Genomic DNA, 15360 nt, shown 5'->3' with positions numbered 1-15360 from the left:
GGCAGAGCACCAGAGGCCTGAAGGCAGCTCTGACAATCCATGCCCAGTGCATGCTCATGGGTATTTTTCAAAGGAAAGCCATCCCATGGTGGCTGCCCAGGAGACAGTAGAGGCAGAGGTCGTGTCTCAGCAGGATTACACCAGCCACAAAACTTCATTTCTGCTTCAATCTGTGAATTGACCGGTTTTTTTTTTCTGGTTCTTTCCTCCTTAGGTTGCTCCCCGAATTACATTGGGCTGTTGCCCATTTAGCAGTGGAAGCAGCTGATAGTGATTGAATCATTTTGCAGTTGGATGTGTAAGACAGCACTTGCTGTGTTGTTTTGTTTCTGATTGGATTAGTGTGGCTCTTTACATAGCTGATTGACACAACTTGATTTTCTCTCCGAGCTTCCACTGTTCATTAGAAATTCCCACTTTGAATAAATGCTCCTTCAAGAAAACACATTTTCAGGGTTGTTCTGATGAAATGAAGCCACACTAAGCCCCTGTGTTTGCTTAATTCTTCAAGCAAAAAAACCCAGAATGGGCTTGGAAAAGGGTATCTCATCTATGATGCTTTCTAAATTTATTTTTCCATCATCATCACAGGGAATGATTCCTAAAAATCAGTCAGCAATATCATCACCTGACTACTGTGGTGAGAAACATTGGGTATGTTTCACTGAATTCTGGTGCAATATCCACTTCCTAGAGAAACTCCCACGTCACATTTGCTGGAGTGACCCCACTTCTCCTCTGAATCCTGTGTCCTTTGCAGGAGCCGTGGTCATGCCTCTTTATACCAGAAGTTTCTCCCAAGGCCTCTCCACCTGAGCTTTCCAACAGGTAAGGCATATCAGCTGATGAAATAAATAGCTCAGGTAGCTCCTGTCCAGCATTTGGATGCTCTCAGCAGGCTGAGATTTGGGAACAGGGAAGACTTGAGAGCAAAGTGGGGCACAGAGGCTGGCTGCAGGTGTTTGCATTGTGTGTGAGGTGTGTGTGTCCTGTTGATGGATTTCTGGAGTCCTATAAAAGAAAAAAACCCAAACAAGCCCATAGAACAAGGAGTTATCTTTATTCATGGCAGCTTCCACTGCCTCTTTTCTCCCTTGTCCTGTTACCAGAAACACCTTGCTTCAGAGTCAGGTTACATCTCTTCCCGTTTTCCTGCAGTCAGGTTAAGCCCCTCCAGTTTTCCTGGGCCTGTTAAGGACTGGGATTGCAACGAGTGCCCTCACAAGTGGCAGCAGGCAGGGAAGACCCATCCGGGCTGCAGAAAGCTCAGGGCTCCTCGGCTGTCCCTGGGATGGTGTTCCATGAGCAGCCCACCAAACACAGGCAGTACAGCAGGCACAGGCAGGGTCAGTACCCCACAGGTGGATGCAATGGCTTTCCTGCTGGGGATCTGAAAGGGACACACACACTGTTATTGCCAACACCCAGAGAGCTGAGGATGTGCTTCAGCATCCCAGTCAGTCACATCCCAGTGGCAATGCAGGAAGTATTTGCTTTCCACAGACTTCTCACGAGTGTGTACACTTTGCTGGAATTTCACACACCAAAGTTTTGAAGGCGGATGCAAAGCAAAGATGAAGGGGTGTGTACAATACACCTTGAGTGCTGTGTCCAGGTCTGGCCCCTCAGTTTAGGAAGGACATTGAGATACTTGAGTGTGTCCAGAGGAGGAAACAAGGCTGGTGAGGGGCTGGGAACACAAACCCTGTGAGGAACGACTGAGGGAGCTGGGGGTGTTTATTCTGGAGAAAAGGAACTCAGGGGTGATCTTATCACTCTCTACAACTCCCTGGAAGGTGGTTGTGCTCAGGTGGGGTTGGCCTCTTTCTCCAGGCAGCACTGACAGAAGGAGGACACAGGCTCAGGCTGCACCAAGGGAAATACAGGTTGGATATCAGGAAAGAGTTTTTTACAGAAAGGGTGACAAAACACTGGAATGGTCTGCCTGGGGAGGTGGTGGAGTCACCATCCCTGGATGTGTTTAAAGCAGACTGGATGTGGCAGTCGGGGTCAGGGTTTAGTTGAGGTGTTGGAGCTGGGCTGGACTTGATGATCTTGAAGGTCTCTTCAAACCTACACATTCTGTGAATTCTGTGATTCTGTTTGGGACTCCTTGCATTTCACTGCCAAACAGGTGTCAGTTCATCTCTGGGAACCACACAAGGGTCTTTCTAGAGCCAGTTCTCCCTCATGAGTGATGCCTTAAAAGGCTTGTTAGAAAAGCTTCCTGCCTGTTTATGCTACACAGCCATCAGGAAAAGAAAGTAGTTATCAGTGCTGGGGGATCAGTTCTCTCCAAGTGACTCCTCAGATGTGAAGGAATCATCATCAGTAAAACAGACAAATTCATCCACTCATCTGCTTTCCCCTGGTGCCAGCACTGACACGAATGTAAACAGCTGGGATGCCAAAAGAATGAGGATTTAGCCCATTAAAATGGCCCTGCTTTAACCCAGCTAGGACAAATCTCTGCTCCTGAGTGGTTTGGGGCATGATAACAGCTTTATTTATGCTGCTGTGCATGCAAGTAACTACTGCATTTAAGAGGAGCAGTCTGAGCTCTTATGAGCAGTATTTGAGTCTCTGCAGTGAGTTTATGGGTTGCTGTAGGGGCATTTCATATCAGAAACAGACACACTCAGGGAGGTTGTTTACTGGAAATGAACTATTGTCTGGTGTCCAATCTTGGAGCATCTATTAATATTTGGACTTTAGACATTTAATGTGATGTTTCAGTTACAACTGTAGTTATAAATAGTCACAGATCCCAACAAAAAAGCACATTGCTTGGTCAGGGTACCTTGGTGCTTACCTTTTCTTGCACTGGCCAATCAACATAAATATTATGAGGCTAATTGACAAACTCAGGATGACTGGAATGAGGATGAATAACTGCTTGTCCTCTTTTCTGGACACTGCAAAGATAAATGGCAGGAAATAAGAAGAAGTTAGGATGGATTATATTACCTCCTACAAAGCTTGGGCTCAGATGCAAACTCCTCTTGTCCACATTACCCTACATGTTTTTATTCATTCATTTATTTATGTGTTATGGGTATATGTTCCTGTGTGGGGTCCATCCTCCTTCAGGGTATTTTGTCTCTGGCACACAGATGCAGACACTGCTATTGCCTCTTCTCTGCCTTCTGCCCCTTGCAGCAGAGCCAGGGCACACAAGGGACAGCCCAGGAGAGCCTGGAGGGTTGAAAGGAGCTGCTCTGTGGTGCAGAACAGCCAGGAGGATGCTCTGTGGAGACACTGCAAGCCCTCCCTGCCCTCTGTTGCTCAGCAATCTCTGCTCCATCCCAGCTGTGCCCATGCAGCAGGAAAGGTGCTGCTGCAGCAGCATTCATATTTTGCACCGGAGATTCCTGCACAGCTGCAGGAATGGCTGTGCTGGAGCAGGCTGAAGGTGTAACTAAGCCAACACCCCAGTGCTGGACACCAGCAGACCCCCAGGGCAGCCACCAGCACTCAAACCCAAACTGCATTTGTAAAGGATATAAAAGAAACACCAGTTACTTTGAGTTCCATACCAGAGAAACAAGCCTGTGTCCATTCACTCCAAAAGCCCTGGTCAGCACAGAAAGTGTTTGTTCTCCCCCTGACACGAACACATGAAACGTGGCTTTGATTTGCTCTGGAAATTGTTAGAGCAGTTTCCATTTGGGTCGACACAATCTGAGAAAGAAAACAGAAAGGAGAACTATCAGGGAATGACGTGCCACCGCCAGGATCTGTCTGGTGTGGCCTGATGTTCCTGCACACTGTCCAGGCTCTGTAAACCTTTGGATTATATTTTGGCAGTTTTGTATGATTTCACAATAGTTTTATACAAGCTAATGCAAATAACATGACTGTGAGGACAAATCTACTGAAAATACTTTCTGGAGGTGTCATCGTGCACGTTGCCATTTTTTGCCTGTTAATTTACAGAATCTTTCTTTTAATTACCTAAGAAGACTCATGAGTGGAACACGGCAATTAAAAAAGAGATATCCCCTATGACTAATTATAATCCTTTTTGGTTTTACCTCCAAACCGCGCCTGGATAATACACAAGGGAAAAGCACCACGCATAAAAGATGTGTTCCGTCCCTGTTCTAATCCCTCTGTTTGAGAGATCAGAATTACGGTTTCATTGGTCCAAGTTATGCCCCCCTATTCAAGGAAACAAACCCCAGCAGCCTTTAAACTCCCTGGCTGTCAGTTTTCTGAGCTAACAGTCGGGAGGTGGGAGGGAAGGCTGGCCCGGCTCCTCCTGTGGGAGGGATGAGCTCAGCCCAAGCCGAGCTGCGGCCGGAGGAGGTTGTGGGGTTAAGGAGGAACACGCGCGGGGCAGGCGCCGCTCCGGCCGGGCCCCTTCACACCATCCACACCCTGTGCCCTCACTGCCGGCTCGGCCAGAGTTCCCTTCCCCTCCCCGGGGCACCGCGGGCTCTGTCCTTACCGCCCAGGCAGCCGCGGCTTCTCCCGCGTCCTCCTCGGCCACCTGCACCTCGTACTCCAGGCAGTGCGGCGGGGCCCGCCCGCCCGGGGGGCTCCAGGCCACCAGCAGCTCCTGGGCCGCCGACAGCGACAGCGCCAGCTGCTCCGGGGCCGAGGGCTGGGCTGGGGAAACACAGAGACACGGGGTCAGGGCTGTGCCCGGACAGCTCCTCACGGCTCCGGCTGCGGGCCCGAGGGCTGGGCTGGGGAAACACAGAGACACGGGGTCAGCAGTGTGCTCGGACAGCTCCTCACGGCTCCGGCCCCGGGCCGAGGGCTGGGCTGGGGAAACACAGAGACACGGGGTCAGCAGTGTGCCCGGACAGCTCCTCACGGCTCCGGCTGCGGGGCCAAGGGCTGGGCTGGGCTGGGGTCAGGCCTGTGCCCGGACAGCTCCTCACGGCTCCAGCCGAGGGGCCGAGGGCTGGGCTGGGGGAACACAGAGACACGGGGTCAGGGCTGGGCCCGGGCAGCTCCTCACGGCCCGCCCGCCTCGGGCCTGGTCTCTCTCGGGCAGTCTCTGAGCTCCTGGCTCGCAGCCGCGGGGCTGGAGGAGCGGGGTGTCACCGAGGATGGAGGGACGGTGATTGATTTTCTCTTGACTCACAGCCTGGAGCCGGTCCTCGCTCCGGGGTTTGGAACGCGGGGGTGTGAGCGCTGTGCCCGGCACGTTCCCTGTGCAGTGACAGTGACAGTGACACTGACAGTGACACTGCACAGCTGTGCTGGCCCTGGCCCCTGCAGTGACACTGACAGTGACACTGCACAGCTCTGCTGGCCCCACACCCTCTGTGTCCCAGAAAAGGCTCTGTTTTCTGTCCCGTGCCCAGAGCCACCCACGAAGGCCGTGGCAGCACTAACTGAATTCAGAAATTGTGCTCGTTAGCCCAGTGGCTTGGCTGGAGGTCTGGCTGTTTGTCCTCCTGGCGTGCAGGCAAACGCTCCAGTGTGGGGAGATCACATAATAAACACCAAGTACGTGTCATGTCTGCACATCATGTCCTGCCATGCTCCCTTTCCCTGTCTCTCCTGGGTTTGAAATCCATCTCTGCTCTGACAGACCCCATCACACTCAGCCCTTAGCTTGGTTTGAAGAGCAAAGCCCAAAGATCTCTCCTGTGCTCACCAGCAGTGATTTCAATTCCTGCAGGAGGGAATGAAGATCTCTCTGTGACTGTGCAGCCAGAGCCAAAACATCCATAGCTGCTCTGCCCACATGCCCAGCAGGCCATTCATGTCCCAGGTTGTCCAGCTGCCAAATGCAGCCCTTGGAGGCCCCCACTGCCCCTCCAGGGCTGTGCTGGGTGGGTTTTGTTGCACTCCTGCAGCCCTGCCTGGCACATCCCCCAGCCCCTTTTCCCTGGGGGAAACACACACATTGCAACCACACAGCCACAAAAAATAACACACATCGAATTGAGACAAAAGCACACATTGATTTGAGACCTCCCAATGCAGGAAGTGTGCCTGGGCTGTCTGAGGGTCCCCTGCTGCCTCCCTGCCGTCATTACCGAGGTTGTGGAGGTGCAGGGTGGTGTAGAGTGGCCGCAGCAGGGTGGCTGCTGCCGAGCCATTGACACAGATGTTGAGGTCCTGGTACTCTGCCTGGCTGAGGTTCTGCAGCACACAGCCCACATTGATGCCCTGCTCCTGGATGTAGTGATCACACTGCAGAGCCTGCTCCAGCCCCTGGTACCTGTGCAGGGAAACAGCAAAAAGGAACCAAAGCAAATTACTGCTCAGTTAAGACAGTTTTTATAAGGTTGGACCTAAGCCTCAGGTATTGGCCGTATCGCAGCCTTTGTCCAAAAAACAGTGCTGAGGATCAAACCTGGACTCCTGCTGTGCAAAAGCGTGGAGAAGAGAAAAACTCCAAGTTAACATGCACAGACACCTCCTCAGGTTGGTTTCTAGGCTGTGCCAGGCTCTGCCCAAGCCCATTCCTGGAGCACAAGAGGTGCCACTGTGTGACTGGAGCTGGGGGAGGATCTGGCCTCTGTTCATGGAGACACTCCTGCTCCCCCAGGGCCCTTCCTGCACATGAGCCACGGGCTCTGCAGTTGCAGAAAGGTCCCTCCCAAGCCACAGTGAAGTGGTTTTAGGCAGGTGACGTTGCCATGAGTGTACTGAGTGCTGCTGAGCTGCTCTGGCTGACTGCAGGTAGTTCCCATGGGCACATGGAAACTCAGGCTGGGAGCTGGGAAGGGGTTTGCTGTTTGTTACTCAATGTGCAACCACAGCCCTGTCCCTTCTGCCTCTGGGGGCCACTCGCCAGAGCTGAGCTGCTGGCTGTATCCTGGAAATACTGGCTGGTGTTTTAGATCACCTTTTAAGACTCCTGCTGCTTTGTGCCCTCAGGGCAGGGCTGAATTTGTACTCCAGGCCTAACGAAAGGCACAGCACGTTATGTCTGGGGGAAAAACTTGGTGTTCTAGTACTATAAAAATTTGCTCACAGGGATCAAAGGATGCCGTGGTGTCCACCCAGTCTTGTGATAAACTGGGACCCAGATCCAAGCGCCTGGTTTCATTGCAGGCAATTACATCAAGGTTGAGTTTTTTTTAGTGTTTGTTTTCCTTTAATGCATGAATCACGCATTTCCATGGTTTCCTTCAAGCAGATCTTTGCAGTTGGCAAAATGGTTTTTGAATTGGTGCTTCTGCTTTGAAGACTAGTTCCAAGAACTACGTGGAGCCTCTTTAAAATGCAGCTATGCTTTTCTCCACACAGCCCAGTGGCACGAAACCTGGCCTCAGTCATCCTTTCCATAATATCCTGGGAGCTGCAGCACAAATACAGGATTTACTTTGTCCCAAACCACTAATTCTATGTTTTTCCTCCAGAACTGAATTTAGGCACCAGTTTAAAAGAAACAGCTGAGAAATATGTATTATTATTATTATTATTACCTTGTGGGAACATGTTTGCTTGTATGAGATGTGCTGAGGCTATGGAAATATATTTGAACACTAAAACTCTTAAGTTGCTGGGAAGCTCCACTCTGTGTCTAGAGTTCCCTGAGCTTGGTGGCCTCATGCTAAATCCTGTCCAGGTGAGATACATGCACTGTGATCATGGGAAATGTGCAGCCAGGACTGCCCAGGTGTGCTCAGCAAAGAGAAAGCACAAAAGTGTTTATGGTGGACAACATGCAGAGAACACCTGAATAAAATAATAAAATAAATTAATAATAATGAATAAAAGGAAAGGAGGAAGTGAGAAGATATTTCCTGGCAAAGATCAGCACGGGGCTGATCTTAAGAAAGTAAGAAAGGATTTGGTGTTTTCTTGCCAGAAGCCATGTGTTGCTTGGGACATTATTTTGGCTCATTCTGGGTGAATAGCACTGCCAGCTATAAAAGCATCTTTACTGTGGCATTTTTGTACTCTGAGTGGTTCACTTGATTGCTGCCTGGATGTGTTTTCCCATTTTGCTGTTACATACCAATAATACAGCCCATAATGTACACCATGAGGTGTGAGGAGACCTGGCTGCCAGGTGCACTTCAGGTATTCCCAGTCGTGATAGATGCAGTGGAAATTCTGGACCTCTGATTCAAGATTTCCTGTCAAATGGAAAGGAAATAATCCCTGTTTAACAGTGTACCAGTCAGACCCAGCAAAAATACAGTTTTATGCTTTTGAACAACCAGATGTGCTGCAGTTGAAAGACAGAAAATGAAAAGGAAGGGAAAAAGGAAGGGAAAAAGGGGAAGGGGCAAGGGGGAAGGGAAGGGAAGGGAAGGGAAGGGAAGGGAAGGGAAGGGAAGGGAAGGGAAGGGAAGGGAAGGGAAGGGAAGGGAAGGGAAGGGAAGGGAAGGGAAGGGAAGGGGAAAGGGAAAGGGGAAGGGAAAGGGGAAGGGGAGGGGGAAGGGGAAGGGGAAGGGGAAGGGGAAGGGGAAGGGGAAGGGGAAGGGGAAGGGGAAGGGGAAGGGGAAGGGGAAGGGGAAGGGCAGCCAGTCAGCATTATTAGTTTTACAGCCAAGTGCTCTATTTCTCACAAAAGCCAATCCATCTTAGAGCAGAAAGATGCTTAACTGACCTTTTCATTCAGCAGTGGAGCTCTTGCAGGGCAGCTGAGCAGAGCTTGGGCATGGGCAGAGGAAAACAAGCCCCAAGCATCCAGTAACCACAAACCACAGCCTTTGGCAGCAGAGCTGCTCTGAAATCAGCAAGCCCTGCAATAACTCATCCATCCAGGAAGCCCCAGGCCAGTCCCTGGTTCATGCAACAGGCTCATGCAAAGCACAGAACTGCCCCTAACCTTGTGGTGAGGTCTGAAATGTGGCATAGACCCAGTCACTGTGCACCTCCACGTCATCCGTGCAGCGTCCCTGGAGCAGCGTCTGCAGCCTCACCTCAGCGCTCCTGCTGAGGTCAAATCCAACTCTCAGTTTTAGCTTCCTAGTAAAAATAACCTGGTTGAAAGACAGACTTTTTAAGCACCTCTTCTGTCACTAAGTGGGCTGCAGAGTTAGGTACCCTTGCTCTAGCTGGAAATAGCCTCATTTGTGTGCTTTATTGTCTCTTTGTATTTCTGTCCTGCCCCGCTTGCCCAGTGCTCCTCCAGCAGTAATTTACACCTGCTGTGCCCAGCCCTGCTGCCTGTGAGTCCCTTCACCCCACAGGACAAGGCAGAGCAGGCTGGTTAATGGGACCCCCAGCAGCAAAGAGCACTGTGGACAGCCTGAGGAGGACACCACCACAAATCCACAGAAAATACAATTTTTTTATGGTGTGAAATAATCAGAAACAGAAAGAACAATGAGTCTTGTAAGGCTGGTTCTTGTGGGAAGAACAACCACTCCCTGAAATAGAAAACCCCTCTTTGAAGGTTTTTCTATTTTATTTTTTTTTTCCTCAGACTTACTCCCCTTCACTTTATGCAAGGACAAAGAAGTTGACAAGGTTTACAAGAAATGATGAGCCAAAGTGTTGTATTAATCCACGCAGGACAGAGGTAACGTGCCATAAAATGTATCTGTGGCATAAAATGTGTCTGTGTGCTGCAGTGGGAACAACAATGGCACAGTCAGTCAGTTCCAATTTTGCCTTAGGACTGTGCAAAAAAAATCCTTTTTCCTTTCAAAAAAACCCCTTTTCCTTTAAAAAAAAAAATCCCTTTCCCTTTCAAGAGGATTTCAATCTGTATTTTAGGTTGTTGAGACAGATCTTCAGCATTGCCCAAGTGTGAGAGCTGTGTTGAGCCAAGGATTTCTAACAGATTTTAATGATGTTTTCCTCAATGGATTTCCCTCAGCCTGACTGTTCTTTGTGACCTTAACTGAGGTCAAGATTTTGGCAAAGTGTCAGAGGTGATTTTGCTCTAGACTGTACATCTGCCTCATGTAAGAAACTTCTATTACTCATGATTTCAGGAATTCTGGTGTGCCTTTTGAAACTGCTTTTGTTTTTTCTTTGAAATTGCATTTAAAATCATCCTGGAGGAATCTGCACAGCTGGGAACTTGAGGTGCATCATGACCAGCATCAGGTCCAAGATGCCCTTGCCTTTGTAATCTGTAACTGAAAGTGGATTTTCCCCCTCTGCAGGCTCCTGTGGGATGGCTGGAGCTGACCCCATTTCTGAGGTGGGTGAGCACTGCCCTGCAGCCTTGGCTTTGCTGCCTCAGGCAGATGAGGCAGGTGATCTGTTCCAGTGAGGAGCTGGAACTCCTCAATTCCAGACTGACTGATTTCTCCTTCTCTCTTCCTGACAAATCCTCTTGCTCTCCTGCCTTAGGACTCTGCAAAATATATATCCCTTTTTCTTTCAGGATTTCAATCTGTATTTTAGGTTTTTGGGGGAGTTCCTCAGCATGTTTTTTCGTGTGCTCCTCAGTAGTTTGTGCCAACCAAACAGCCCCCACTGCTGGGCTTCTCCTCTCCCCATTCCATTTTCCTTCCTAACCCTGCAGCAGCTTTCATCTTCTGAGCACTCAGAAAATGTATCCCAACAACCTTCCCTGTGCTGTGCCTACCCTGCCACACACCAGTGAGAGATGATTGACAATTTTATCCAAGAGATGAGTTAGAGTCAACCACATCTAAAAGAGAGAAGTAAATGGTAATTAGGAACACACTTCTGTACAGAGGGAATTTCAGAGCATTAGGATAATTAAGTAAATTTAGCTTTTATTTGTTCACCACTCTGCGTCCCTAAGGACATGTTTCAGTTCAAGCCCCATAAAGATGCTTTAGAAAAGTGTAAATCTTTTTCCTTTTACAATGAGGAATGTCACTGAATTATTTTGGGCAGCAAACACGCAGCCCTGTGACATGAAGAATCCCTTCCCGGTCTGCTCTGATATTTCAGAACACATTCCCATCCAAACCACTGGCACAGTCTGGTTTGTCATGGAAAACTGGAACAGCTTTGGCTCCACTCCTCATTGAAATGCAAAATGAGCCTGTGCAAGAAGTAAAGGCAGAAAAATAGCCCTGCTTTGGGAGGATTAATTAATGGATTAATTAATTCATTTGCCCTACCTTCCAGTCCCTGTCCCCAGTGCTGCGATACTCGAACTTATATTTCACTGTGCACTCGTTGAAGGTCTGGATGTGGGGTGGAGGCCTCCACTCCACGTCCAGGGAGCCCAGGAGCCCGGGGTCAGTGATCTGGAGGTCTCGTGGGGGAGCAACTGCATCAAAAACAGAGCAGAGGGTAAAACAGAGTGAGGAAAACAAACCCAAAGCAGGCACGACACTTGTTGGTATGATACGTATGGTATGTTGAATCTGATTTGTTGAAATGCTGTGTGCAGGGAAGAGCTGCTGGCTGCAGCCCTGGCTGTTTAATGACCTTTTCTCAAGAAACAAGCTCTGCTCCTGCCCACCCCCCAAAAACCAGATTTTGCTGGTGCTCAAGGACTGTAGAAACAGGGTAAAAATCCAGCCTGTCATTTCTTCTAAGTGCAGCTAACAAGTAATCTGTAAGTTCCCACATGAAGCTGTTTGGAGAATGAGAAGTTCCTTTAACACAACAATCGTTCTGAGGGTGAGAAATAAGTGCACCTGTAATGACAAGGGATCTGCCCCATGAGAATCAGTAAAGAAAATACACAGACAATCCGAGAGTAGATAGATTTGATGGAAAAGTGAAATACCTTTCACTAACCAATAGAATAATTAAAAAGAAAGCTATGAACCAATTAAAGTTGCCCATGAGGTTTGTAAAAAGTGTATAAAAGACAGCATGGGGCCATAATAAAGAGCCTTCTGAAGATTTTGTGTCACTTTGTGTGTGGTGTCCATCCTAACCAAGACAAAGGATCAGTGAAAAGGCACAGGGAATGCCACTTTTTGATACTCTTTTTCAAGGTGTTTTAAGCAAAACTGCTGTCCTGGGATGACCTTTCACATCCTGTATTTGCTTACCTTCAACCCCTGGTATTTGCCAACCTCCAGGACACTTATCTCTGCAAACATTGTGTTCAGCACAGGCACCAACACAGGGGACAGATCAAAGCTGTCAGGGGATTTATATTCCTTTATCATAACAGACACAAATCACCCATTTTATTTTAAATATTCCTTTCAAGAATATTAAAGATTATTGGAGGAAGCACACAGGGAAAAAAAAAAGGCAAAAAAGCAGAGAATTGGAATAATTCTTATTTTGGACATCTATCAGCTATACAAAAACATGCTTTTACAGTTGATCTGGCTTTTATAAAGGTATTTTAAGGTGCTGATACATGTCAGTAAATAAGGAAGTATGGGTGAATTCCATACCAAGATGTGTCCTAAAGGTCCAGCTCTATGTGGAGTTGTCATTCACACGACAAAATCTGTTTGGCTGTTCAGTTTTATAAGCTGAAGCAAAGCCAATTTTTGTCAATATCTAAGGTCATTTTTCTCCACTGTCTAGAGATAAGATTTTTCCATTTGGTTTCTACATATTTGTTTCATGATACACTTTATTTCACAGGAATTTGGAGCCCATGTCCTGGCAGTGTCAGTCCAGAATTATCACCATTCATCCTCTGAATTTGGCCTCCAGATCACTGGCTTCTCTAACACCTTTTTCATGTCATCATCAGGATTTACACCATTTTTTTTCTTTTATTCTTTTAATAAATCCATTGTGAAAGCAGACCATAAGGATATTTTTCAGCAGAAGATGGTGACATAAATCCATCTTTAATGTGCTCCCTGGAAAGTCTGCAGGGTACATTGCTGGAGGATTTGTTTCTTTTACAGAAATTTTCCCAAATAAAACACACTGCTGGCAGCAGTTTGAAAATCCCACTTTTCCCAGCACGTGAAGCTCCATGGGAGATTTAGGTGGTGAAGTAGGAGATATATTTGGGATGATTCTGGAGCACTTGGGAGCTTCCTCCTGAGTACAGAAATTCTGAGCCTCACAGAAGTACAAATAAGGAAGCAAAAAGCTGCTAACCTTTGTCAGGATAAGCTGTCAAGAAAGGATTAGATTGGTCAGAACTGGAATTTCTGACTGGATGGGAGAACGCTCTGAAATTTATTTACATCATGAGCTTGAGCAAAACAAGTATTTTCTTCCAAAACAAATGTAATTGTAAACAGCAATTCTTGCAAAATAAATTTTGACTGGATTTCAGAGGGAATAGAAAAGCTTCTCTTTGGGATGTTGTTTGGATTTTGGAATTCGATTGTCTTTTAAATGTCAGCACTGCCTCTTGCAGTTTCTCATTTTCACAATAGTACATGACCAGCCTCACTGACACAGAACACAGCACCAGAAATGCTCCATTTCATCACACAGCCCTGAAGGAAAGCTGCTCCTGGATGTTTCCTGGGGAAAAAAAAACCCAAACAGCTTCTCCCCCTGACATTTGTGGTGGTGAGTCAGGTAATGCTGAGCTGGCTGTGGGACAGCCACAGCCCTCACGGCCACCCCTCCTGGCTGCCATCACTGCCCTGGTGACAGCCCCCTGCTTGTCCCCATTGTCCCCCACCAACTCTGCCCTCTGAGACACTGCAAGCAGCAGGTGGGCTTGGCAATTCCCCACCAGTGGAGAAAGGGCAGTCTGCCAGCTGTCCCAGATATGTCCCCTCTGCATGTCTGTCCTTCCCTGTGCTGCTCAGAGAGGTGGAGGTGACACTGATGTTTTCTGGAAATCATTTGACAGGCAGCAGGGGGGGTGGCTGGTGGCAGGACAGGCAGTGTCTCAGTGGCCTCCTGGGCATGTTGTCACCTCTGCACCGTGCTCTGCTCCCCTCAGGGAGGGCCAGAGCTGCTCACCATCCCTCTGGGTGCCAAGGGGCAGCTGCCAGAAGAGCCAGCAGGTGCAGGGCAAAGAAGTGCTCGAGGGCTTGGAGTGCCACAGCTTGCAGAGAACTGTTCTCTTAGAATCATGACTCCCCAAGCACAAACAAACCTTGTGTTCCTTACACCCAGCACAGTCTGCCTGTCTGGAGCATTTATGAGCAGTAAATGATACACTGATAACTTTATATTTGATAACTCCCTGTCTAACAAATATATTTGCTGAGCACTGAAGACAAGTCTCTTCCCCTTTCAAATTCACTCAGAGAAACAGCCACTAAACACACAGAGCACATTTAGACAAGGGTCAGAGGTCTGTAAACCTCTCACACAGCAGTGCACACACAGAGGAGAGAAGCTCTGCCTGCAGGACAAGCTCCCCAAAAGGCCCAGGGGAACACGAGGCAGTGACACAAGAGCACACTGGATTTACCTGTGCTGGGGGAGGAGGAGGAGGAGGCCAGCACCCACAGCAGAGCCACGGGCAGCATGGGGAGCCTGCAGGGAGCCATCAGAGCTCAGGGTTCCACGGGCTGGTGCTGGTCACAGGAGCAGAGCTGCAGCAGGGCTGAGAGGGGCTGTGGAGACACAGCAGAGTTCAAAGGCTTCAGCATCACCCTGCTGTTCCCTCTGCAGGCTCAGCACTGACAATAAGCCTGGCTTTACTTGTTTACCAGGGCTGATTAATTATTTCCCAGAGGACTTGTCTTTTGGTGATGGCCAAACGTTTGAAATCGTTTCTGGCCAGCAAAGCACACTCTCCAGAAGTGTGTCAGTGCATCCATCAGCAGCCCTCTGTCTCCACATCTTCCGTGGAAAGTGATTCAGTCCCCTGCCACAGGAAGTGCCTTGGATAATGACACTTGCATAAAAAAAAAAAAAAGAAAAAAAAAAAAAAAAAAAAAAAGAAAAAAAAAGAAAAAAAAAAGAATTGTGGGAAATGGATTTGTGGAGAATTCTCAAAGCTTGACAGAAGGCTCACACAGTCTTGTGCATCTGTGTGCAAACTTTGAGATAAGAAATGCTGACTTAGAAATGCCATGGGATAGGACAGACATTGTTGAGAGAGAAATGGAGCTGGAAACAAGTTTCAAATTATGCCCTTGCAAATAAACCAGATAGAGAAATAGAAATATGAAAGAATTATGAAAATAGAACTATATAAAATAGAACTGTGAAGGATGTATTGTAGCAGGATCCATGAGGGGTAATTTTAGATATTTGGCTTTAAGGCATTAGCAGCATTTTGTGGCAAAAGCTGATAGGTCAAAAACAGTTATAATGTCATTAGGAAATAGTTTGGCTTCTGATTGTGATGGCGTGAAAGATAACATCTGTATTGTCTCATCCTTCACATGAAACTGAAAATGGAATAGAACTTCTAAAAACACCTCTCAATTACCCCATCTCTGGGTCAGAAAAAGGGATAATCCAACACAGAATGCCTGAGCCTTGCCTTATGCAATAAACAGACAAACATCTTGTGCAACTCTCCCCACCTTTTGCCTTTGCTGTTTCAGGACTTGGTAGGAATGCTTGTGAGAATTCTCCTTAGTTGTCATGGCAATATTTGACGGGCACAAATTTCTATTCCTGTGCAAGTCTGCTGGAGGGAAGATGGGG

The 15360-nt window shown here is 48.0% G+C and overlaps 1 protein-coding gene across 1 annotated transcript; it reads right to left on the bottom strand.

Annotated features, from left to right (window-relative positions):
• Positions 1-1063: 1063 nt before the first annotated feature.
• On the bottom strand, positions 1064-14280 carry IL13RA2 (interleukin 13 receptor subunit alpha 2). Its single transcript, XM_083876319.1, has 9 exons — positions 14171-14280; positions 10977-11128; positions 8753-8906; positions 7934-8054; positions 6000-6184; positions 4451-4611; positions 3537-3681; positions 2813-2915; positions 1064-1390 (listed from the first exon to the last, which is right to left on the bottom strand). The coding sequence occupies exons 1-9, from the start codon at positions 14247-14249 to the stop codon at positions 1348-1350; spliced, it is 1143 nt and encodes a 380-aa protein (XP_083732445.1). The 5' UTR covers positions 14250-14280; the 3' UTR covers positions 1064-1347.
• Between the last annotated feature and the right edge of the window lie 1080 nt (positions 14281-15360).

Source organism: Zosterops lateralis, assembly GCF_965231275.1.
Source record: "Zosterops lateralis genome assembly, chromosome: 21".
Taxonomy (NCBI): Eukaryota; Metazoa; Chordata; class Aves; order Passeriformes; family Zosteropidae; genus Zosterops; species Zosterops lateralis.
Note: the sequence above shows the minus strand (reverse complement) of the source record. Positions and strands in the feature narration are given on the sequence as shown.